Source organism: Semicossyphus pulcher, unplaced genomic scaffold, assembly GCF_022749685.1.
Source record: "Semicossyphus pulcher isolate SPU_LCO1_2020_fin unplaced genomic scaffold, fSemPul1.0.p SCAF_3, whole genome shotgun sequence".
In the NCBI taxonomy this organism is placed as follows: domain Eukaryota; kingdom Metazoa; phylum Chordata; class Actinopteri; order Labriformes; family Labridae; genus Semicossyphus; species Semicossyphus pulcher.
In genome coordinates, this window is record NW_027211704.1 from 20,008,649 (window position 1) to 20,032,185 (window position 23,537).

A 23,537-nucleotide genomic window follows, 5' to 3' on the forward strand; every position below is an offset into this window, starting at 1 on the left:
AAAAGTTCAAGGCAAGTTCACAGAATTACTACTTCCAAAAATCAATTTTGGTCATTGTTTTGGGATTTAAAAGCTAAGACATTACAATGTTACAACAGTACAATACATTACTGAAATATCATGCCAGAAAATTGAATGAATGAGGTTGCACCAATTCGAGGGTCTGGTATTGTTTGTGCTGAATAAATGAAATGGGGAAAAAGGGTAAATTACATATATGTTATGATGATACCCAGGTTTCTTATAGCCTAAATAAAGACTAATCTCAAATAAAAGCAGAGTATGAAGAGGGAATGGCCTTTAAGGGGAGGAGAAACGGAGCTTTTAATTACGATTAAGATACAATTGATATTAATATTAATGCTTTACTGATATTTTCTAAGGAGTAAAAGTGGCAATTTTGCAATAGATGCATAGTCTATCAATTAAAATTAATGTATTTTCAAAGCTGTTAACAATGAAGAGGTAGCAGCGCCCCCTGTTGACTGTAAGAGGAAATGAAAAAGCTTACAGCACCTGGTATTCCCAGGCGGTCTCCCATCCAAGTACTAACCAGGCCCGACCCTGCTTAGCTTCCGAGATCGGACGAGATCGGGCGTGTTCAGGGTGGTATGGCCGTAAGCGATTATACTGTAAACAAACAAGCTATTTAAAGGTGCTATAACATAATATTTTTTGTGTAAATGTAGCAACTGAGTAATGTCAAGAAAACAAACAAACTGAGCAACTTGTCTCTGGTCTTGAACTGTTGAGGGTTTACAGTAAATTAAACATATAGAGAGTAACATATAAATGTTTGCATAGCTAATATTCATAATTGTTTGCTCTCTCATAATATACCAGTTTTAAATAATGCAATAGCCAGTCTTTGCTGCCGTGGCTGCGTTCTGTGTCCCTGTGATAAAGTGCAGTGACTTGATTTAGCCGCTGAGTGGCGCTGTGCTGTAGACGGCGCTGTGTTTAGGTCCTGTTGGACCCTCTCTCCATCGTTGACAGTGAGCTGCCAGTTGCCTAGTGACGAAAAACTATCGATCGCTGTTAATTTCCTGCGTTTTCAAAATCTCTTCGCTGGCACTGAGCTAGTGCGAAGTTTTCCTCGCCTCTAAAGCTGTAGTATGGGACGAAATAAAACCATCAGTCTTGATGGGGATGTCTTGTAACGTTTCAGCGCTTCAGGAATATGCTAAATGATGCGTTTTAAAGAATGATGAATAATTATATTTTCATAAGGGTCGTTGGGAAAGGCAGCTATGGAGAGGTTAACCTGGTGAAACACAAAACAGACCGAAAACAGGTGAGAAACGAAAACTATGTGACCAATTCAGTACAGCCCACAACCGTTAAAACTAGCATAGTGTAGCGTAAGCAAATGTGGCCGCATGAAATGTTATAATCAGCAGGCTCCAAGCTACAAGACCCGCTAAGGCTTAACTAGCTTAAAGTTAGCTAAAGTCGGCTAAACACTCACAGATTTGTAAACGCTCTTGTACATTCTTGAAAGATTAATGTAGTGATCATAATTATATGAACACATGTGCTAGAAGACATTAAAACAAAGACGTGTTAGTAAAGGTAATGTACGTTGGTATTTGCAGGTCAATAACAGCCACTTTGACAGTTGATATAAGGAGCATCCTACATGCAGTTGCGAATCTAATTAAACCTTACACACTCAAGCTACTTTATTAATAGTCCTTACCATAACTGTTATTGAAGAGGAGGTTTTCCAGTTGTAGTTTCATTGTCTACATCAGCTACGAACTCACATATACAGGGTAATAAACATTGCAGATTTTCCTTCATTAAAAAGTCCTCACATCTTTTTTTGCCAGTATGTTATTAAGAAGCTGAATTTAACCACCTCCTCCAAGCGGGAACGTCGAGCTGCAGAGCAGGAGGCGCAGCTTCTGTCCCAGCTGCGACATCCCAACATTGTGACATACAGGGAGTCTTGGGAAGGAGATGACTGCCAGCTGTACATAGTGATGGGTTTCTGCGAAGGCGGTGACCTTTATCATCGACTCAAACAGCAAAAAGGCGACCTCTTAGCTGAGAGGCAGGTGGTGGAGTGGTTTGTTCAGATAGCCATGGCTCTTCAGGTATGTTGAAAGATTTAATGTGAATGTTAGATGCAGTCAAACATAATTTTATTTTCTTTATAAGACTGCAGGACATCCAACATCACTGTTCTGTTTTGCAGTACCTGCATGAGAGGAACATTCTTCACCGGGACCTCAAAACACAAAACATTTTTCTGACAAAGACCAACATCATTAAAGTTGGGGACCTTGGCATCGCACGAGTATTAGAGAACCAGAATGATATGGCCAGCACACTCATAGGGACCCCTTACTACATGAGTCCAGAGCTCTTCTCTAATAAACCCTATAACCACAAGGTAATGTGGTTATTTCTTAAGCTGTGTAGTTTATTTGTAAATGCTTATATGCATTGCTTTACAAATGGATGCTGTTTTTCTCCAGTCAGATGTATGGGCCCTGGGCTGCTGTGTGTATGAAATGTCCACACTAAAACATGCCTTCAATGCCAAGGACATGAACTCACTGGTCTACCGCATTGTCGAAGGAAAGGTATGTTGATCTTTTAACCTATATTTTGTGAGAGATTCTGTTATGGTCAAGTGTGAACAGCTTTATTTCTAATAATTTCAATATTTTTATGCATTTTCTGGTGACAACAATGTTATTTAGTTGCTGAATTTGTGAGTGTGTCAAAAACACTATAATAAAATGGTTTCACTATGTTTTAGTACATTTGTCTTTTCCTCATCAGCTGCCACAGATGCCCAGCAGGTATGATCCCCAGCTGGGAGAGCTGATCAAGAGCATGCTGTGTAAGAGACCTGAAGACAGGCCTGATGTCAAACTCATCCTCCGGCAGCCCTACATCAAACGACAAATTGCCATGTTCCTTGAGGCCACGAAAGAGTAGGTGGCGCTGACAGCAGACCTCTCTGCTGTTATTTCTAATTTCTTTATAGATATTAATTTTTTATATACAGCTTACTGGTGCTTGTTTGTTTATCTTTTGCTGTCATTTTTTTTTTCTTATATGGCCATTGGAATCACTTGCGACAGTCAGTGTTTGCATTAAGTTGAATAATACATATTTTCTACATTTGTTTTGTTCTTACCAGAAAAACGGCCAAGTCAAGAAAGAAAGCTGTGGGTGGCGGTGGTGATTGTAAGGCCAACAGTGCGTCACCGTCTGTGATGTCATCTCAGCCAAAACCTGAGAAAAGTCCCCTGCATGAACCAGCCAGGGGGAAACGGGTGAGTAACTGGAGATTATCTCAGCTGGTTTAACACACACACCTCATAGTAACCGATTTTTTGTTCAAGTCAGTCAGTATTGAGCGATTGTGTTGTCATAATTGAAATGGATTCTATGCTTTCTTTTAAGATCTTAAATTAACCTAATAGTAACATTCTGTTTTGCTGTTCTACTCAACAAATATGTTCATCCATGAGGAGGAAGACGTCAATTTACTTTAGCAAAAAAGCCAGTGTATTTATCCTCAGTATTTGTGTATAATGATCCTGTAATCAACGTTTTTTAGATGTCAAAAACAGTGAATTATTTATTTTTAGATCATGGTTTTTTTTTCATCCTCAGAAAGAAGAGAAATCACGACAACAGAAAGTTCAGAATGGCGTCAACTGCACCCCTGTCCAAACTCCTCCGCCTCCCAAACCCTCCTCACCTGATGCCCTCAAAGCCAGCATTGTATCGATGGCAACCATCAGCAACGTAAATATTGATATCCAACAAGAGGAAGAGGAGGATCTGGTAAAGAGACGAGAGCAGGGGCCCGACTCAGTTGTGTCACATCACCGTGCAGGTAATGAACCTGTGACTCACAGCGTGTCCAATGAACGCAAAGGAAGAGGGAAACCAGATCCTTCTCCTCCTCTGTCCCCCGTCAAGCCCCCTCTGAAGTCTGTATCAGGTGCTGGCAGCAGAGGAGGAGAGCAAGAGAGGAGGGCCTCCAATGGAGTGTTGGACATTCATCCACAGGCCAAACCGAACCCTGGGGAAACATTTTCTCTCTGTGGAGAGAGGCAGGTGTCACCTGTGGATGAAAAGGATGACACCATGGAGTTACTCAAAGAGGCTGGCATGCAGAACCCAAAGCTAGAAGTGGAGACAGATGCAGATGTTTACACCTCTGAGAGGAGATCTGCACAAAAGTCCAATGTAGAAAACAGTGGAATTGTTGTGGGAGTGAAAACAGACAATATAAACGACACTGTTACCCTTCTGAAGGGAGCTCCGACTTCACACCATACCTCAGACGTCCAAGTAAGTGCTTTTAGTTGAGAAATGGTGTTTGTGGGTTTTTCCTCAGAAGTATTTGTTCATGCGAGTTCATTCATGTGTTCATAGGACAACCTAGAATCTACTGAAAAGCTGTTAGAGCCGTTCCCTCCAACACTGGTAAGCATTAAAATTCATGCTCTCATTCTGTGAACTCTTGCCTGAATAAAGCCCCTAAGCTTTCTATGGAGAACTGCAAACATCCAATGAGGTGTTTCTCGTTTTTATGGGAACATTTTTCCATAGTGTAAAAAAATGTAACTGTTTCTATTTAGGAACCGGTTCAGGAGGAATCTCCTCAACCAGCCAGGAAGCCTGGTCTGACCACTCCAAGCCAAACTCCCCTGTACCTTCCTTTAGACTCGTCTGGATTACAGCAGCACAGAGGGAAGGAGAAAAGATGGAGACATGAGGAGCAAGACAAGGTAAAGATACAATACTAAATCAGAGGTACATTAAATTCAGGACCTTGAAGTGCAAAGATTACTGGGATATCTATCAAAAATACAATACATTTGAAACAAGTATTTTAATTGATCTTAAAGGCTAGTACCTAATGGAGAGGCGTTGTATTGCATTTTTGAATGGATAGTCAAAATGATGCTGAGATCTAAGATGACGTCAAGATACGCTTATCCTCTTTTACAGCTACATCTTAATGCATGTTGGTACAGCCAGTAAATATGACAAATATGAGGTTTAAAATAATTAATTGATAATTAATTGACTCCTATTCATCTTTTTTGTCTTCTGTTAGTCCAAGGGGGCTGCTCCTAGGCCTTTACCTCCACCTCCTGTTGAGAGCTCAATCATAGAAGTGAGGAAGAGGAGCAAGAGGAGCACAGAGAGTAAGAAAGCTGGTGGAGATGCAACCTCGACATCAGTGAGTTCCTGTAAGGCCGGATTCTTACCCCTGCCACTGGTGAGACTCCTCCTCTTTTCACACTATGCATACAGCCACATCTATGTGTTTTTGCATGTTTGTCTATTCTCAATGAAATCACCAGATTTAGTTTATTAATCTCTGAAAATGTGGTTTCCAGGAACGTCCTCTGTCTGCCAGAGAGAGGAGAAGACTGAGGCAGTCCCAGGAGAGCGTCAGCCAACCAGGTACTTACTGCCTTTGTCTGACTGATACCACAATATTATGATTGAGAGTAAAACTAAGTAGTTTGAATGTCAAAAGAAGTGGTAGGTAAATTACTCTCCTGCTACATCCACAGGTGTTAATGTTGTAAGAAGGGCATCATATGATGTCACTTCTACCAAGGATGAGAACTACAAGACCCCAGTCAGCAGATCTGTTTCCGACACTTTCACTGAGATCAGTGGGAAGGTACTTATTCTGCATGCTAACATCTGATAACATCAGAATTTAAAACACAAGTCTGTGTTAAATCTTCTTAATGTTCTGTTCTCATTCTGTGTGATGTGTTTCTTTACAGCAAGATAAGCTGCCGGAGCGAAGATCAGATGAAGACGAATGCAGCTCATCCACAAGTTCCACAGAGCGTTCAGAAGGAGACTGCAGGGAAAGGTAAGAGTCCACAAGACAGAAAACAACTGGCAAGTCTATGCTGACATACTGTATGTGCTGTAATCCACGACGTGTTATCTGCAGGAAGACTGAATCCAACGACATGCAGGATCTAGTCACCATGATGACCCAAACCTTAAGAATGGATATTGGAGACGGCGTGAGTGAGGTGGACAAAGGCAGATTTGGCTCCACTGCTCTTCCAGAATTTAAACTGAACAGGAAGTACAGGGACACCCTGGTGCTTCATGGGAAGGCTCGAGAGGAGACAGAGAACCTGTCAATCGGTGAAATACCAACAGGTCAGATATTTTGACAACACTCAATGGTCATCATTCTGCCAGTGGTCTTGTGCTTAACCAGCATGTGTCTCCAAAAGGCTCCACGTCCGGTCCAGCCAAGATCAGGAGAGCCATAGAGCACCTGAGGACGGATGTGGTGAAGGGCCTGGGGGTCAAACTGCTGGACAGAGCCCTGGAAATCATGGAGGAGGAGGATGACACTAAACGAGAAGTATGAGCACACCAAATTGTGCATATACTGCACCTATGGTATAATAATTCGGATATTTAGGTGTTTGAAAATGTTCAAAACAGTCTATGTGGAACTCAAACAGAATTAACACATCTTTTGTTTCCAAAATTATAACATGTTTTCTTTTCTCTCCCTGCAGCTGTGCCTTCGTGACCAGATGGGTGATGAAAAGTACCAAGCTTATGCTGTGATGGTGAGGCAGCTGAAATTCTTTGAGGATATTTCCTTTAAAGTTTAGAGGGAAATTTAGAGGGAGAGATCTTGCATAACAGGAAACTTTATCTTTGAGAAACTTTTTTCCTTTCAAGTATAAAATTGTCCTGAAGAGAAAACGGGTTCACATCGTCCACGAAGATACGTTTGTTTCCTATTAAATGACATTGCCACATTCTTCCTGCTGTTTGTATGCAAAGTACCATCTATGCTCAAAGGTTTGTAAATGTATGTTTAAAGTTCTTTTTTACCTCATTGAAAGTACTTCTGTAATTTTCAGGATGCCTATGCAAATATTTCTTTTAGCATCATGTTTAAGCACTCCATATCCTTCTTTTCTTTGTTGATAGTTCTTTATTTATGATGTGAGCCAGACTTTCTGGAATTGTTTGCTGTATCTTTTGAACCCTAGACCCTTTTTCTGCTGCATTTTATTTTCTTACACACAAAATAATGTAATATTGATGCATTGTAGATACTAACAATATAATTATTTCTAATAAATCCTAAATGTACTTTCTTGTGTTTACACCCATTATTTTAACAAAACACATTAAAACAAACATTTCAATAACGTTAACAACAACAAAAAAAACAGATGTTTATAATTTGGACAGATAAGTATTTTATTATTGGCTTATAAACACTGTAACAATGTTTCTTCCCAAAAGCTTCAAATGTGAAATGTATGGAAAAACTAAAAATTAGTCCCAATATAAAAGGATGTATTAACAGCAGGGTGGGGATTGTTCAGAGTTACTTGTGCTTTTTCTTCTTGAGACTTTCCTGAGGTTTTTGGCTGGGCTCTCCGCTGCTCTCTGGTATAGCTGGCTGCCAGGACAGAGGATTCTGTCTGTACATGGGCCATGGAGGCAGGGTCAGCTGAAGTCAAGGACAGGAAAGGAGGAACATTTTAAAATGTTGGATGCTTCTCTTGAGGCATACAACCTCAAGAAAGCCATTAATGTGCAAAAAATGTTGTCTAATCAATGGCTTCCTTTTGTTTTAAAGAAAAGGGTACAATATATTCTTGGCTGCACTACATATCTACATATTGTTCGTTCTCCACATATAAAGAAGAAAACAAACTTACCACACAGGACACAGCAAAGCCACCCAAAACTATGTACACTGTCCACCCAAACTGTTCAATGATCAGACCATACACGAATCCAATTACCTAGAAAGACAATATACATGGTATCAGGGAACCTGACATCAGAAAAAGGCAATTGTGTTTTTTCCTGGAGGATGTATGAATTGGCAGTTTGCGAGTGTCATGGTTAGTTACCGCTGAGATTAGTATTATTCCCTGGAAAATCTGTTCAGCCAGCTTCTGGCCTTTGTAATCCTGTAACACAAGGGGTGGGGAATTGGCATTTGAAAGGTTACATTACCAACAAAGAAATAATCAGTACAGGTCATCCATCCGTGTAAAGTAAGTAAATGGAGAAACTATAGCCCGACAGCTTTATTTAACAGAACAGTAAACTCAGCGAGAATAATTAAATACAAGCTTGTAGTATTTAAGTAACAACAAGCTAACGATATCAAAGAAATAGCTACTTCGCATTTTATTTGTTACACCTTACAGGGGATCAGAAAACTCCGTTGTGGCATTGGACGAATGGATGGATCATAATGTTAGCTAGCAGCTGTTTGCAGAGCACTTGCTAGCTAGGAGCTGACGTTAGCATGATAGAAACGCATGGATGCATGGTTATCTGGCAGATAAAAATCAAATAAGCAAAATATCCCTCACCATATGCGTCGGAATGGACTTGAATATAGACAGCATCGTTCCCCTTTATATGAACAAGAATAAACGGACTGGACCACTAAACCGAGGCTATTACACTTCCGGTTCCAAAAGATACGTCGTGTTGTGCAGGACCCCTCCAACGGTTAGCTGCGCAGGTTCACGTATCTATAAGCAATAGGGATTGGGTTAAGCGCTGACTCTTGGTGACACATTTGTTCGAATATTAGTGGAAATCTTTGCCTGCCTAAATGACTGCCCGTCTATACATTTATTTGATTTTAGCTGTACTATTTCAAGCGTACAAATTTAACTTTGTGTCTTCATCAATTCAACCATATAGACATACTCAAATAATCTATTAACTTTTTTAAATTAGTTAGAAACAGCAAGTTTATTTAGTTTTACAATCAGGCGGACGCACGGGCATCTATTTCTACGTGCATTTGGATAAACTTATTGATGTTGAGTTGGCAGTTTGGCTCAAGCGTATATTACTTTAGCCGTTTTACGTTGTCTCTGTTTAAAGTCGGCTGCACTTGAGCGTTTTATTTATTTTTATTTTTGGCATATAAACACACGTTGAACGCCATCAGTTTGCTGACGGTCCCGTTGTGTTTTTACTCGGTTGCCACGCAGCGGTGCAGAGACAACTCGGGTTCACCCCAGTCTATTAGCTTGCCTGGTTTTACATATCACGCTGCACCTAGATAAACTTTGAGCTTTTTACGTGTTTTTATTTATATTTTTTTTAATCAGACGTTTGGAGGGACGTATGAGGTCGTTACCATGACACTGAGGAGAGGTGAGTTATTTTGCATGGAATCGTTGTTTATTTGCATCTCTATAACATGTCTGTTTTTATATTTAGATAGAGTACAGAGTTAATGGAAAACAATCGTTAAATATGGATTTAAAGTGGACTAACACTGAGACAAACTGGCTTCTTATCAATTATTAATTTCCAATATATATGTGGCTTTCACAGTTCCCACACTGAGACTGTTGCTCTGTGTATATTAATATCAGCTGATCATTTCAGTAAACGTGGTCATCCTTGTGCTGCTGGCTGTGGCCTTCCTGATCATAGTTCAACGGAATCTCCTTAACCTCAGTGACTTTTTACACAAGGAAAACCCAGGTAAATTTATCTTCAGATGAAAATATACTGCATAGTTATCTGTCTTCTGAGACAAATTGAGTGGATTCAAATGAAACAATGGAAGCAGTTTGTGAAACTCAAAGTATGTCTTTATCCAGATGCAGGGATGATACTTCCCTTTGAATCCGAGCTGTCTCCAGACCTCAGACTGGAGTCTGTGAGAAAAGGAGAGGAGATCCCTGTTCTCATCACTGCTGCTGAGGAGAGACTCGGGGCTGTGGTTGCTGCCATGAACAGTGTCTACCAGAATAGTAAAGCCAATGTAGTCTTCACCATTGTGACCCTGAACGACACAGTGGATCACCTGAAGTAAGACAATGGAGCACGTCTATCCTGCTACATCATGCATACCATTATAATGCATAGGGCATATTAATGAATAGTCTCTTTGTTTTTACAAAAGCTAAGAGGAATTTGTGCAGTTGTATTTGATTTAAGAACCCTTTCTCCTTTTTTCCACCTACAGAGTGTGGCTCAGTAAGACAAAGCTAAAAAACGTCAATTATAAGATAGTTATTTTCCAGCCTGAGCTCCTAAATGGGAAGATATCAAAAGATCCTGAGAAGCTGGAGGCTGCCAAACCGGTGAGACAACTACATGTTTTGTTTCAGTGGCAGAAAAAATGCATACTATTGTTAACCTGCAATTGTCTCTTACAAACATTGTTTTAACTCTTCTATTGTGCAGTTGACTTTTGCCAGGTTTTATCTACCTGCATACATACCTGAGGCAGAGAAAGCTATCTATCTAGATGACGATATCATTGTACAAGGTAAGACACCAACATATAATATGAGACTTAATTTGGGTACACTTTATGAAGAAAATTTTACAGCTACTTGTCATTGCAAAATATTTTTTAAATGCACTATTTAGGCCATTAACTCACAAAAATGTGTGTGTGATACCAGTAAGAGAAAAGGTCCTCTGCTAGGGAGTTAATGATGGGATTTGTTGTTCTGTTGGATCACAGGGGACATTCAGGATCTTTATGAAACCAACATGAAACCTGGACACGCAGCTGCCTTTTCAGACGACTGTGATTCAGCGTCTGCTAAGGGCATCATTAGAGGGGCTGGAAATCAGGTGGGCATCTCTTGCACAAGATGACTATTTTAAGTTATGGTTTCAAAACATGCTTAAATAATGAATCTTTCCCAATAGAATAACTACATAGGTTTCCTGGACTTCAAGAAGGAGGCTATCAAGAAGCTGGGGATGAGGGCGAACACATGCTCCTTCAACCCCGGTGTCATCATCGCCAACCTGACCGAGTGGAGGAACCAGAACATCACCCGGCAGCTGGAGCATTGGATGGAGCTTAACACACAGTATGTTACTCTCACTGGCTTAAAGATGGCTGAATATGAGGCCTTTTTTTTGGGCTAAATACACACAAACTAATCAATTAATTGATTTTAATCTGAATTTGTTGGTTTCCTCAGGGAGGATCTGTACAGCAAGACACTGGCAGAGAGTATCACAACCCCCCCACTTCTCATAGTTTTTTACAAACGTCACTCCAGCATCGACCCCATGTGGCACGTCAGGCACCTTGGTAAGTTCTGATTAGTTACTGATAGAAACATTAAGAGTTTTAGATCAAACAGAAAGATTATTTTAATGTGGCCAGTATGACATAAAGCTATGTTGTTCATGCAGGCACTACAGGTGCTGGGAACCGCTACTCTCAACAGTTTGTGAAAGCTGCCAAACTCCTCCACTGGAACGGACACTATAAGCCGTGGGGGAGAACATCCTCCTTTACTGACGTGTGGGACAAGTGGTTCATTCAAGACCCCACAGGGAAATTTCACCCTGTGAGAAGACACACAGACTGAAAATTTGGTTACAAGAACTTTTTTTTACCAGCCCCGTCCCAGCAGGACCACGCCTTGTGATATCTCAGGAACTAAGTAAGGCCTTTTCCCTTTCCAGCCCTGTACTTCAGTTCTTTCTTCCTCCGACCATGTTGACTTGTGTACTCTCACATTCCCTTGAACGCACAGATTTTACCTTTACTAGAAGCTATTGCGTGGAGCACACATAGAGGTCAAATTTCTTTTGTCCACAAACTCTTTCCCTTGAGTTTGCTTTCAACCCACGCTTCTTAAAATTGCTGATAAACTGTTTTTTAACTTGAGAAGACTGTTTGTCTCTGCATGCATCTGAAGGAGCCAACAAAGTTACAATGTGCCGAGACAAGCATGGTCAAAGTAACGGTTCCTCAGTTACGTTCACATTCAGCTTTATACCACATTACATTATATGCATACACAAGTAGTTTATAAAGTTACCTTCGCTATTGGCCCCACAGTTTTAGTAAGTTCATTGTGAATTGTTTTTAGCCGTGCAGATGCATCATACTGTTACCTCAATTCAAAACTTCCTGTGGAAAAGTAGTAATTTTTTTAATATAATAATGCACAAAGGCCTCTTAATCAGATCAATTTGACATCTTAAATAGGGGTCGTTCAGTCTTTCCATCAAAAGATGTTTACTTCTTCTACCTCTGTTATTAAATGCTCAGAAAATATGAATTGTTAAGTGCAGCTACAGTCTATTGCAGTAAAGTTAATGATGCAACCATATTTTCATTTGCCCCTCCAATCAATTAGCTATGTCATAAATACTGTACTGCCTCACATACTGAAGTTTTTTTTATAGACCACTAAAAAAGTCTCTGCCAAAACTGAAGAACAAAATGTTTGCACATTTTCTGCTTTATCCCCGTCAGGATTTTTATATAGGTCAAAAAGCATTCACCTTGCTGGTGTAAATGTCATCTTTTGTATAGTGAATGAAATAAACTTACATTTTTATCAATTTAAGCGTGTGATTTTATTTTACCAATGATCTGTAATGGACCTGGTGTTGTCATTTCCAAATATGGGTCCAGGTGCCTCATTTTACTAGAATGGATTTTGTATTGAGAGCGCCAAAGAAACGCAGTTAAAGATACTAGAGCGGGAATTTCAGCAGTTGTAATGTAAAATCATTAAAATATACAATAAGAAAACCTGTAGAGGGACATACAAATGACAGATTTAGTATTTGTAGAGGGTTTATTACATTTATAGTACATTGTCTATATACATTATTTTGCATTGACACGAAATATTACAAATGACCTCTGGACATTTAAAATGGGCTCAATTTCACCAAAAAAACAACAGGGCAAAGAAGTAAGTGGACATATAACCATTGAAAAGTCGGAAGGTTCTTAGTCATTCAGGTCATGGTAAATCTAAGCTTAATCCCAAAGGCAACTGGACTTGGTTGAAGTTCTTTAAAACGTTTCACCTGTCATCCGAAGGGCTTCTTCAGTTCTAAACTGACTGGTGGACCGAGCTAGAAATATATAAACCTCTGTAGGTCATTAGTATGCTAATAGATGTGTAATCAAGGGCGAGTCGTTAACTAGGTCAACAGCTCAGGTTGACCAGAAGCCTTTTGGATGAGACGTGAAACATTTAAGAACTTCAACCAAGTCCAGTTCCCTTGGATTAATCTTAGAATTACCACTGAAAAGCTTAAGCCCATTTTCTGACCAGGTGCTATTTCTTGACAAACAAATGTTATCATTTGAAAGATATCAAGTGAAAATACAGTCCAGGATAAAGGTTAGTCCTGGTTTGGAAACTGTCCCAATATCCTCCACATTGAAAGTTTGAAATAAAGGCACCAATCACCAAAGAGTAGCCTTAAACCACTCAACTGGTCAGTGACTTACAAACTGATTCCAACCCTGGCAGATCCGAGTCTGCATGTCCAACAGACCACATGAGCACATCAGAAACAGCGTGAAGCAAAGCTCATTTAAAATCTGTGTTGAAGTCGTAGGCGTCATCTGTTGTGGCTGCAGAGAGGCTGATGTCGATGGGTACTGACTGGAACTGCACATGTGCGGGTTTTTCTGCGGACAAAGGAAAATATTATAATAAAACCAAACAGATGTAGATTTTATCAAAGTTATTTAAGGACATTTTGAAACACTATTTACTTTTGAGAGATGCCTTCTGTGGTTCCTCTGGTGCTTCTGATTTATTTTCCTCCTCAGCAGTTTGTTCAGGCTGCAAGAACAGAAGATGTTTCACATATTAAACTCCAATAGTCAAGATGAACAGTGATTTTCACTGACAAAAAAAGGGTCCAGCAGGCAGGATCAGAGTTGGATTAGAAGTCTTCATAAACAAATCGAGACTTGAATGTTTGTCCTCATTTCCAGGAGACCAGACTATTCTTCTAAAGAACACAAATACACATCCATAGGTACCTTATTATTCTCATCGTTCTGCTCTTCTTCTGCGTCTGTGGCTGCAGCACCAGGTTTTTCTTCTGAGATGTCGCTGACACTCAGCAGCCCTGCAGTCAGGCCTTTAGTGGTGAAGCTTATACTGCTGGCCTGGTTCGGAAATTTAACACCTAAAAAGAAAGACAAAAGTTGTTTCAAAACAGAAAAACAGGATAGTGACTAGATATGCTTAGACAGACAGTCCTCTGTGGGATTTTGCAGCCATGCACTCAAACAGAATGTAAAGTTTATTAACTTTTTAAATGGACTAAAGTAAGGAATCAGGGAACACATTTTTTATTTTTAAAGCATAAAAATTAAAACCCAGTACCTTTTAGAGTTTCCTCGTTGCCTGTTTTCAGGTGGTCTAAATCCCAGCCGCTCTTCATCTCAGCCACCACAGCATCAGACAGGTAGGCAGGGAGGCTGTGCTTCTCCTGTGCCTTACAGTAATAGCTCAGCTTGGCCCTGAGGAGACATCAAACCACAGATGCAGATTTCTGTTAGATCAAAGACTGACAAAGCACTCCCTCAATGAATCTACATATTTCGTTTACAGTGTTGGGATCAGAGTTGGATTAGAAGTCTTCATAATGAAATCCAGAATTGCGTTTTTGTCCTCATTTCCACACCAGTGCACTACAGCTGCCTATCTGTCATAATGGAAACACAAAAACTCACCCTGTCCAATCAGCCAGGAAAGCTGTGGCCGCCTGCTCTGTGTTAGGGACTCCACCCTTCTGCAGATATCCACGCTTTTTGGCGAACATTGTCAAAAACTCCAGCGAGTTTCTGAAGTCGGGGACATTATATTGAAGCATGATCTGAAACAATATTCAAACACTTTAATATTCAAGAGAACATCTACATATATCCAACTAAATCACAAATTACTCACACACACATTTCTCCTGTGAGGAAAACTCCTCCTACCTGGGTCTTGTCACACTGCTTGAGCAGAGTCCTGACGGCCTCCAGCACACTCTCCTGACCCTCCTCCACCCGCAGGCTTCTCAGAGCCATAGATGCTGGTGGGTTGGACGGGGACGCGAGGACTCCTGGGCTGTCAATTAGCTTGACATTCTTCAAGATGTGCACCTCCTGCATGGATCTGACCGGATGGTAACAGAAAAGATTTGACTTTAGAGGTAAGCTCCAAATATGAAGGCCTTAGGAATATTTGAGAAAATGTATTAATTTTGTTTATGTCTAGAATTTATATGCTCACTTTGTGATGCCTCTCTTCACACCAGCATTGCACGCAAGGATCCCCTTCAAACTGTTGATGATACTGCTCTTTCCCACATTAGGAAAACCTGAGGGTAAAAAGAGATTGCATTAAAGATTAAAATTTAGACTGCCTTTCAAAAATCCAAATAAAATGAATCAATTCATTACTTCTATAGGACAAAGCTTCAAAAGAAATCTTAGGATTTTAAGTCTTAGTGGAACTCAAAACATCTAATTCTGCAACTGACCACCTCAAAAGCTGTACTCACCAACTACGCCGACTTTGAGTGAAGCTTCACTCTGTGTGTTTGCAGCAAAACGTGAAAGGAGTTCGGTGAGACAGCCGTTTCCAAAGCAGGCGGCTCCTCTGGATTTGTCCAGAACTTCATTGGAGGCCACGATCCTGCTTTTCTTTGCTCTCTGTTGAAGACAGAACCAGACACGCACTACGTGAGCGTATTGCATCATTTCCCTCTGCTACTGTATTGTCCTGTGCCGTTTGTAGCTGTCGATAGAGCTTGAGCTAAATAAATTAATTTGCTTTGATTGTCATAAATGCGGTCATTAGGCCTCTGTGCACTTAAACATACACTAGTTATCATCAAGCACTCTCGTCGTTACTTTCGCAACTTATCTGCTAAACTGTTTAACTTAATACTCGCTTAACGGTTAGCTTAATCTATTGAAATGGCTTCTCCCTCTCCTGATCTGCCATGTTCGGTGTGCCAGATGTTTAGTTCTACCTCGACCTCCTTTGCGGATAAGGGGACTTTTATTAAATGTAGTATTTTTGGAGCTACGGAGGTGAGGATAACGGAATTAGAGACGCGGCTCCGCACCTTGGAAAACAAAACATCGCTAGCCGGTGTGGGTTGACCTAGTGTAGCTTCTCCCCTTTATATTGTGTGCTCTTTCTGTTAATTGTCTTGAGGTTGCGATTTGGCGCTATACAAGTAACATTTCATTATTGATTTTGATGTAAAAATACTATGAAGTACCATCCCCAACTAAACACTCACTTTTTTTGGGGTTACACTAAATGGTTAATACTTCCTACTACTCACTGAACTACACAGCATGCACATGTTGATAAACATATGAAAAAAACACATTTTTATTTACAAACAAAAAATACACAATATTAGCAATGTTCACAAACGCACACATCAGCTCTGCTTGCGACAGAGCCAAGTAATACTGCGGTTTGAATGTTACTCTTGGAGGTTATAACCAGTTATAACAGCACTACACAGGCTGCTCAACCTTCTCAGTCCTCCATATTACAAGAAAACACCCACAAAATTTGTTACACTGTCTGCCTGAAGCTGAAAAGTTGGTACCTTTTTAATAACCCTCAATTATTTGGGTCAAAGCTTGTAGTTTAGAATAATTTTTGTTGAATGCACAAAACAGTTGACAGTAAAATGCACCTCCTACCACTGTTTTGTCCTGGATCTGTGTTGATGCTTTGAACGCCACAACTGGAAACTCCAGTTGTAGACACTGTATCCATCTCTCCACATTTTCCTTTGGCACCAGATCTACAACACAGAATATGAATATCATATGACTCTAGACAACTTCACAACAGACCTGCTCATCACTGCATAACCAACTATAACTGTACAAAAGTGTCTCGTGTCCATTTACCTATTTTGCTTAAAACAAAAAGGAGTTTCTTTTTGCCATCACTCTGCAGCACCGCTTCCTCAAGCTGTGGACACCTGCAGCCCAGTGGATCACGAGCGTCAAGGACTTCTATCACTACATCTGATGCATTTATTACCTGAAAAGGTACAGAGGGAGATTACAATGGAGATTATCTGATAAGTCATTCCTTTCTACCATAAATTTTATATCTAGGATTTGGTGGTTTTACCTTGTTTAATTCAGCGCACTGATACTGTTTGGAGGTCTTGTCCGGGCCAGTCTGTTTCTGTGAATGCTTCTCCACGTCATCCTATGGAAACAAACACAGTAAGTCTACAGCAGTGATACATTTCTGAGCACACTGGTTATTGTAATATCAGCTTTTTACCTGCCGAGCCTTCTTGGCCTTGGGTTCTGTTTCTTTCTTAGGATCTTCCTTCTCCTTTTTCCTCTTCTGAGCTCGCTCCTCTTTTTTAGCTTGTCTTTTTTTCTCTTTTTGTTCTTCAATCTGTTTGACAAAAACAATTTTCAATGAGTAAAACTGAAAAATTAATTAGATAATTGGAACTGCCAGTGATTTAAAGGACGTTATCAATGCAATGACATGACACACTGTTTGTATCCAAGGTAATTGACACAATGAGATGCCTTAGAAGAGCAGCTAAATGCCAACCTGTAGCCTCCTCTGCTCGGCCTCCCTCAGGACCTCCTCTTTGAAGGGAGCACTGCTGGGCACCCCGGGGTCTTTTTTCACTCGTTTGCTCACTCCTTTCTTCTTTGCCTCTTTTCGGAGTTTTCTGGCGTGATCCCGGACCTACATTTCCAACACCAAAACTCAGTTTATCGTGGCCATGAAGATAAGCTAAAACAGCTCTCTCATGTCGTTCACAAAGGCCTCATAGTTAAAGTAGCAGGTAATAGAGTCAGACGCTTACCTTCTTTTGTATTTTATACCGTTTGGAACATGACATTCGCTTACTAGCTTTCTTTAACTCTGAAAACGAAAGATAAAAATAAAACAGTGTAAAGTTTGTTGATGAACATCAGTTAGCTTAAGACGAAGCTAAAGCAAACGGACAAAATACTGCTGTTAGCAATTACACACAGTTACCTTTTAAGATAGTTTGATTATCTAAACAATAAAGCCTAGTCGTTATAAGCTGTAAGCTCTAAAGCTCTAATGTAACTTTAAATGTCACATCATGAACAATGCTCACTTACTTGGTCGTTTCATCGTGGAGCTGTGGTTCTGCCAATGTGACTGCTGCGCACTCGCACGTGGAGGAGTGAACGAGCTTGATGTATCGTCATTTCCGGTTCTGTAAACATAATTATCGCCACCTGCTGAGCTGGAGTACTTTATGCTTCTTCTGCGAGTGGGTCTCCTGCCGGAGTTTAACCATACAAACAAACAAAAATGTCCTCTTCTTGATCGCGTAAATATCGAATCTTATTCCATCACACAATGATTTGTTATTTTAAATGTTGAATTTAAGTATTTTCCACAATACTAAGATATTGTTATGATGATAAACTTGTGTGCAATATTACTTTTCTATAACTGGCTATATTATGTTCATTATGTGCATTAATACTTTTCTGGCCACATTTGTATTCATGTTGTTATTTATAGAATGCATAATCATGTGCAATACTTCCGCTTATTTATTAGCAACATGTGCAGTATCAGGAGCAATTATGAACAATTACATTCTATATCATGCACTATCTTTAAATTCATAACACAATACAAGTTCTTACTACGTAATAACTCTCAATACTACTGTCAATTTAACAGCCACCATTACTTCCTGCCTACTTCTGTAAATAACTATTGTAATATTGTTTTTCTATCAGGCACAGTCTCTTTTGCATTAACCCATACACTTTTTTTATTTTATATTTTCAGTTATAGTTGAGTAGGGTTTTTTTTGCATTTCTCTAAATTTTAGTGTATTTTTTGGCACTATCAGGCACTTATACATCTTATCTTATCTTATCTTATCTTATCTTATCTTATCTTATCCACACATATGGACACTTGTAAACTATATTAATTTGTGGAAAGGAAAGTATAGTGCTAGATAGCTCCAAAATACAGTACAAATTAAAGAAATCCAAAAAAAAAACTCAAATATAAGTGAAAATAAAAATATAAAGTGTATGGGTTAATGCAAAATAGACAGTAGTATTGAATATTATTACTTAGTAAGAACTTCCTTTGCACAAGTTTATGAATTTAAAAATAGTGCATGATATAGAATGTAACTGTACAGTAAAATTAAAAAAAGATTATATTTCTCCTAATACTACTACTATTTTTACACATAGATTGGCACGTTTTTCTCTGGGCTACATGTATTTTAAAGCCCTACCTGAATTTAGTTGCGTTTGTGACTTTTTTTTGCCAAACAGCAATTTGCTAAATGTTGCAACTGTCGAAATTAGGGTTTGTTTTCCTGTTAAGATTATAGTAGTGGGAGTAACACCACAATGTATGACCCATTAGATTATGCGTCCTGCTTTCCCGAATTTAACATGAACAGGACACCTCTGCTACAACAAAATATAACCTCATACTCTAGAATTTTCAGATTTTGTGGAGTCAATAAGAAGAAGGAGAAATGAAGAAGAAGAAGAAGAAACTCAGGGTCACGTGATTGGGTCGAGCATCTTTTTTTGGTCCATTTTGGATGGTAGCAAGACCTCCGTGCAACCCAAGAAAATGACCAAACTTCAGTTTTTAAACGTCTTTTTGACTGAGCGGCTCATGCTAGCTGCGCAGGAGATCTACAAGTCTGTCGAAGACACAATTTTGGAGTACCAGGAGGAGATAGCGATAAGGGAGCGGGAGAACGACCATCTGAGACGCAGACTGAGAGACGCAGGAATTGAAATATGGCCAGGTTAGCTCTGCCGAAGGCTAACGGGGCAGCTGCTCCCCTTTAGGTCTTATCAGTCGAGTCTGTGGGGTGGCATTAGGTAGAGTCATTGGGCTGACTGCTACAGGTCAGGCGTAACAACAAAATAAATGCCCTTGGTAAAATTTTACTCCACTTTAAAGTAAAGTTAACTTTAGCCGTTAGCGCGCTAGTTGACGTTAGCTGCTGTTGTTGTGGAGCGGCTAGCACGTTAGCAACCTTTGTTCGTTAGCCAACCAGCCAGGTTAGCCGACTAGCTTACACCCATGTTAACATTAGGCTAGCTTTCTATGGAAACTTGTGTATATTTGATGTAGTCATTGTACCAGTTCATGATCTATTTGACAGGAACAGCTACAAGGCAACAATGACAAGACAAACAAACTGTACGCCTGTTGTGTCACATTGTTTGTGTTAGGGTTTTTACTCCCAAGTTTAAAACTCTCTAACTAGATAGACCCATGGGTGAAACATTCACGTTGACAAAAGTGCCATTTTTTTATGAGTCAAAACTATCGTGCACGCTTTCTTTACGTTCTTACGGACACTTGAACTGCACATCAGCCATTACTGTAAGCTATGCCAAATATCCTAGTTACAGCCACTTTAATTAATATCTTAAAACACTTGTCCAAGTTGTTGAATACTATATATAGGCATCCCATATTGTATTATTCACCACTGTATATATACAATGGTCAATATACAATGGCTTTTTTATAGCACAGTGAAACACACATCATAATTTCTCTAATTTAGGTTTCTAGTTTGTAGAAAACTGTTTACTTGTGGAATCACAGGCACTGTTTGTTGACCAGATTAGTTAGACATGTCTATCCCTGCAGCTTAGACAGTTGCATTATTATCAACAAAATTAGTTAGTCCAAGTCAACAAGGTTTTGATGAGTTCAGTTGATGAGTTTGCATTTTTAATAAGAAAAGGGTAAAGGCATGTTTTACGTAAGAACCAAAAGTTCTCAAACTAGCATTGCTCTATGTCATGGGCTCAGTTGAGTATGAAGCAATATAGTCTGAGCCTCTTCTTTCTGTTGTGTTCTCAGATCGCCCGTCCATGGCACTGTTGGATGAGGAGGATGGTGAGCATCCACGACGTGAGTGGAGTCCCAGCATGGGGCACGAAGAGCGCATCCCCATTCAGATTAAGGATAAGAGAGATCTGCGGGGCAACCAAGGTGATGATCAGCTTCGTGGCCATGGCTCTTGCGGCACACCAGAGAACATGTTCACTCCACCGCGTGTAGGAAACGAATATCCCCAAGACGGCCCCCACACATCCAACCTGCCTCAGAATCAAGGTGTAGAGAACAGGGAGAGGGACCCTGGATCTCGAGGCTCCTCGAGGCATGTGAAGGTAGAGAGCGGAGGTGCCCACAGAGGCTCTGCTTCTTCCAACAGCGGCGCCCAGCCCCTTGCACCCGTCAACCCAAACTGCTCAAACGAGAACAACATTGACATTATTGGGGTGGAGAATGGAGGACAGATGGTTGGTGCAAAGGGACCTGGAAATGGAGCTAACAGAGGACAGGCCTCTCACATGCGTAACCAAGCAGCCAATCCTGTGGACTGCCCCCATCAAAAATCCCCCATACAGGGCCACATGTCGACGTTTTGCTGCAAAGTTTGTGGCGAGGCGTTCAGTCACATTGGCCACTTGCATGTGCACGTACAAGTGCACACGCGAGAAAAACCTTACCGCTGCGGAGTGTGCGGGAAATGCTGCAGTTCCTCCGGCAGACTCCAGGAGCACCAGCGTAGCCACACAGGAGAAAAACCTTTCCGCTGCCAGATTTGTGGAAAGGGCTTCACACAGATGGCTCACCTGAAGGTTCACATGAGGATCCACACTGGAGAGAAGCCGTACAGTTGCCCAGTGTGTGGCAAATGCTTTAGCCGCTCTGACAAAATCAAAAGGCATCTCCAGACACATAGCCGCGAGGGAACCTATTTTTCAGGGCAATGATGAAAGTGTGTTGTTAGACAACCCAGTTTGTGAATCATGTTCATGTTGGGAACTTTCCTACAAAAAGCTAAAATTGCTGCCATTAGTACAAGTCTTTTTTTTCTACTTTTCAAGAACTAGGGATTCTGATACTTTAAGTATTAAGTCTTATCTAATACTTCTCCAAACCATAGTCCCTCATTAGAGTTTATATTAGCCAGTTTAGAATGTAATTTACCTAATTTTATACTTGTCACCGAGCATTAAATCTCTAAGACATAATTTGAGTTAGTAGCTAGCCTTTCTGAATTATCTAGCCTTTCCTTAGTCTTAATTAGCATGATGAAGTCTTCCACACACTTGAAACTGAGATGCATCAACATATGCAACAATGTCCAGAACAGTCATTGGCTTCTCATCAACCAGTCATTTCATTATCCATATGTTTACACCAGAAATCCCTCTTGTAATCATTATTTTAACAACTAAAATGAGGAGTTAGTTTATGCACAAAATGTACTCTATTTTTCTCTAACTAGACAATTGATGGCCAGACAAATAGAGCCTGTGTGTCATGTGGCTCAATCTAACACTGCCAGTGTATTTTTGTTTAGTTTTTTTATGGGCGTCTTAAAGAATGACACAGGCAAAGCTACCAAAATGCCCCTGTTAAACTGTGGACTCCACCAGGCACTTATCTGAATTTTTAGACATTATTCTTAGTTCCCTTTTCTTCTGGGTGCTGTTACATTTCTGCAGAGCTAAATACTGCCATCTCTTCATGGTGTCCTTTTAAAATACGGACAAATCTATTGTGAGACTGCTCCACTATTTTGTGAAATAATGTGATACTCTGTAAAATACCACTAGTCTCGATCTAACATGCATTTAGAATTTTGTAGTGTCCTTTTTTATGTCATGCACTATGGCATCTTTCTAAGATGATGCAGGAATTCACTCTATAATAGGGCCATACAGTATTAGCTGAACCTTTCTGTGGTTTTTCAGGGGTCTCAGTTTGCAAAGATTTATGTTCACCTGTATGTAACAGTCAGACACATATGAGGTATTTTTTGGAGTTGCCTCAGTTGTGGTTGATTTTCAAAAGGGATGTTTTGTTATCATAGAATCAGGTACTTCCTCTGCCAACCTTTTGGACTAAACTCCTTAAACAGTAGACCCTTCAGTTACCTTTCTCCTCTCAGGACCAATGCTGCATACATAACACGAGGGCATACCAGAAATACTAATGTCTGACTTTAACAGCTATTTTAAAAGTCAGAAACTCAGGGCTTGTGAGTTTTCCCATGGAACCTGACCCTGCTCTTTATGGGAATATAAAGGAATTTAAAAAATGCGTCTGAATGTCTTGCAAAAAAATGAACTCAAGAGATGCTTTCAGAGTCAAAGCTCAGTTATGGCTGTAGGATGCACACAAGCGATGCCGCCATTATGAATGCAGCATTACACACTACAGCACGTCCTCACAGCTGACCAGCAGCCCCTCACTCACAGTCTTCTCTGGGACGCCTTTGCTCCCGCTGCACACACTCTACTGTACAGTGTTGTATCATTGTGTAATAAATGTTATTTTTTAATAAAGTAGTAATTGAGTATCAACTGTGATTGTCTTGTTTTATATGTTAACAAAGGTTCATGGATAAGTGCTTTTCTACAGACTCAGAGGCTAACCGACAGTCGCTTCATGTGTAGATTTCTGTGTGCACACTTTACTCTGGTTATCTCAGAAGTACAGAAGAAGTGTGCATTAAAAACACCAGTTCAGTTGAAAGTGGACAATAAGAAAGAGCCTTTCTCAGAATCAATTTACAATGTTAAAATCAGATCTGCATTCTTTCAGATGGGCTGGATTGTACATAACAAGAACTGAGTGACCTTTCACTTTCTTTCTGTCATTAAGTTAAAGCACAGGTGTTAC

At 40.1% G+C, this 23,537-nt stretch overlaps 5 protein-coding genes and 3 non-coding genes across 8 annotated transcripts; 3 read left to right on the forward strand and 5 right to left on the reverse strand.

Annotated features, from left to right (window-relative positions):
* Positions 1–504: 504 nt before the first annotated feature.
* On the reverse strand, positions 505–623 carry LOC138606632 (5S ribosomal RNA). Its single transcript, XR_011309358.1, has one exon. It is a non-coding gene; the product is annotated as a 5S ribosomal RNA (ribosomal RNA).
* A 1,347-nt stretch (positions 624–1,970) lies between these two features.
* On the forward strand, positions 1,971–7,132 carry nek4 (NIMA-related kinase 4). Its single transcript, XM_069678109.1, has 15 exons — positions 1,971–2,099; positions 2,201–2,398; positions 2,484–2,591; positions 2,794–2,948; positions 3,158–3,293; positions 3,637–4,323; positions 4,408–4,458; positions 4,614–4,763; positions 5,096–5,260; positions 5,382–5,448; positions 5,562–5,674; positions 5,784–5,875; positions 5,960–6,177; positions 6,255–6,388; positions 6,549–7,132. The coding sequence occupies exons 1-15, from the start codon at positions 1,986–1,988 to the stop codon at positions 6,645–6,647; spliced, it is 2,487 nt and encodes an 828-aa protein (XP_069534210.1). The 5' UTR covers positions 1,971–1,985; the 3' UTR covers positions 6,648–7,132.
* Positions 7,133–7,223: 91 nt separating this feature from the next.
* spcs1 (signal peptidase complex subunit 1) lies at positions 7,224–8,491 on the reverse strand. The gene is made up of 4 exons (XM_069678108.1): positions 8,385–8,491; positions 7,914–7,973; positions 7,716–7,802; positions 7,224–7,504 (listed from the first exon to the last, which is right to left on the reverse strand). Exons 1-4 carry the CDS (start codon positions 8,418–8,420, stop codon positions 7,379–7,381), a joined length of 309 nt encoding a protein of 102 aa, XP_069534209.1. The 5' UTR covers positions 8,421–8,491; the 3' UTR covers positions 7,224–7,378.
* Positions 8,492–8,948: 457 nt separating this feature from the next.
* Positions 8,949–12,329, forward strand: glt8d1 (glycosyltransferase 8 domain containing 1). Its single transcript, XM_069678575.1, has 9 exons — positions 8,949–9,186; positions 9,424–9,522; positions 9,642–9,852; positions 10,010–10,127; positions 10,231–10,315; positions 10,517–10,629; positions 10,708–10,874; positions 10,989–11,101; positions 11,206–12,329. Exons 1-9 carry the CDS (start codon positions 9,171–9,173, stop codon positions 11,382–11,384), a joined length of 1,101 nt encoding a protein of 366 aa, XP_069534676.1. The 5' UTR covers positions 8,949–9,170; the 3' UTR covers positions 11,385–12,329.
* Positions 12,330–12,611: 282 nt separating this feature from the next.
* gnl3 (G protein nucleolar 3) lies at positions 12,612–17,998 on the reverse strand. The gene is made up of 15 exons (XM_069678107.1): positions 17,939–17,998; positions 17,653–17,711; positions 17,391–17,531; positions 17,106–17,225; positions 16,947–17,027; positions 16,718–16,853; positions 16,505–16,608; positions 15,337–15,487; positions 15,066–15,153; positions 14,771–14,948; positions 14,519–14,661; positions 14,169–14,305; positions 13,820–13,968; positions 13,547–13,616; positions 12,612–13,459 (listed from the first exon to the last, which is right to left on the reverse strand). Exons 1-15 carry the CDS (start codon positions 17,949–17,951, stop codon positions 13,359–13,361), a joined length of 1,671 nt encoding a protein of 556 aa, XP_069534208.1. The 5' UTR covers positions 17,952–17,998; the 3' UTR covers positions 12,612–13,358.
* Positions 14,392–14,466, reverse strand: LOC138606640 (small nucleolar RNA SNORD19). The gene has a single exon (XR_011309365.1). It is a non-coding gene; the product is annotated as a small nucleolar RNA SNORD19 (small nucleolar RNA).
* Positions 16,212–16,345, reverse strand: LOC138606642 (small nucleolar RNA SNORA47). The gene has a single exon (XR_011309367.1). It is a non-coding gene; the product is annotated as a small nucleolar RNA SNORA47 (small nucleolar RNA).
* A 1,444-nt stretch (positions 17,999–19,442) lies between the features above and the next one.
* LOC138606221 (uncharacterized) lies at positions 19,443–23,198 on the forward strand. Its single transcript, XM_069678685.1, has 2 exons — positions 19,443–19,623; positions 20,700–23,198. Exons 1-2 carry the CDS (start codon positions 19,443–19,445, stop codon positions 21,617–21,619), a joined length of 1,101 nt encoding a protein of 366 aa, XP_069534786.1. The 3' UTR covers positions 21,620–23,198.
* The last annotated feature ends 339 nt before the right edge of the window (positions 23,199–23,537 follow it).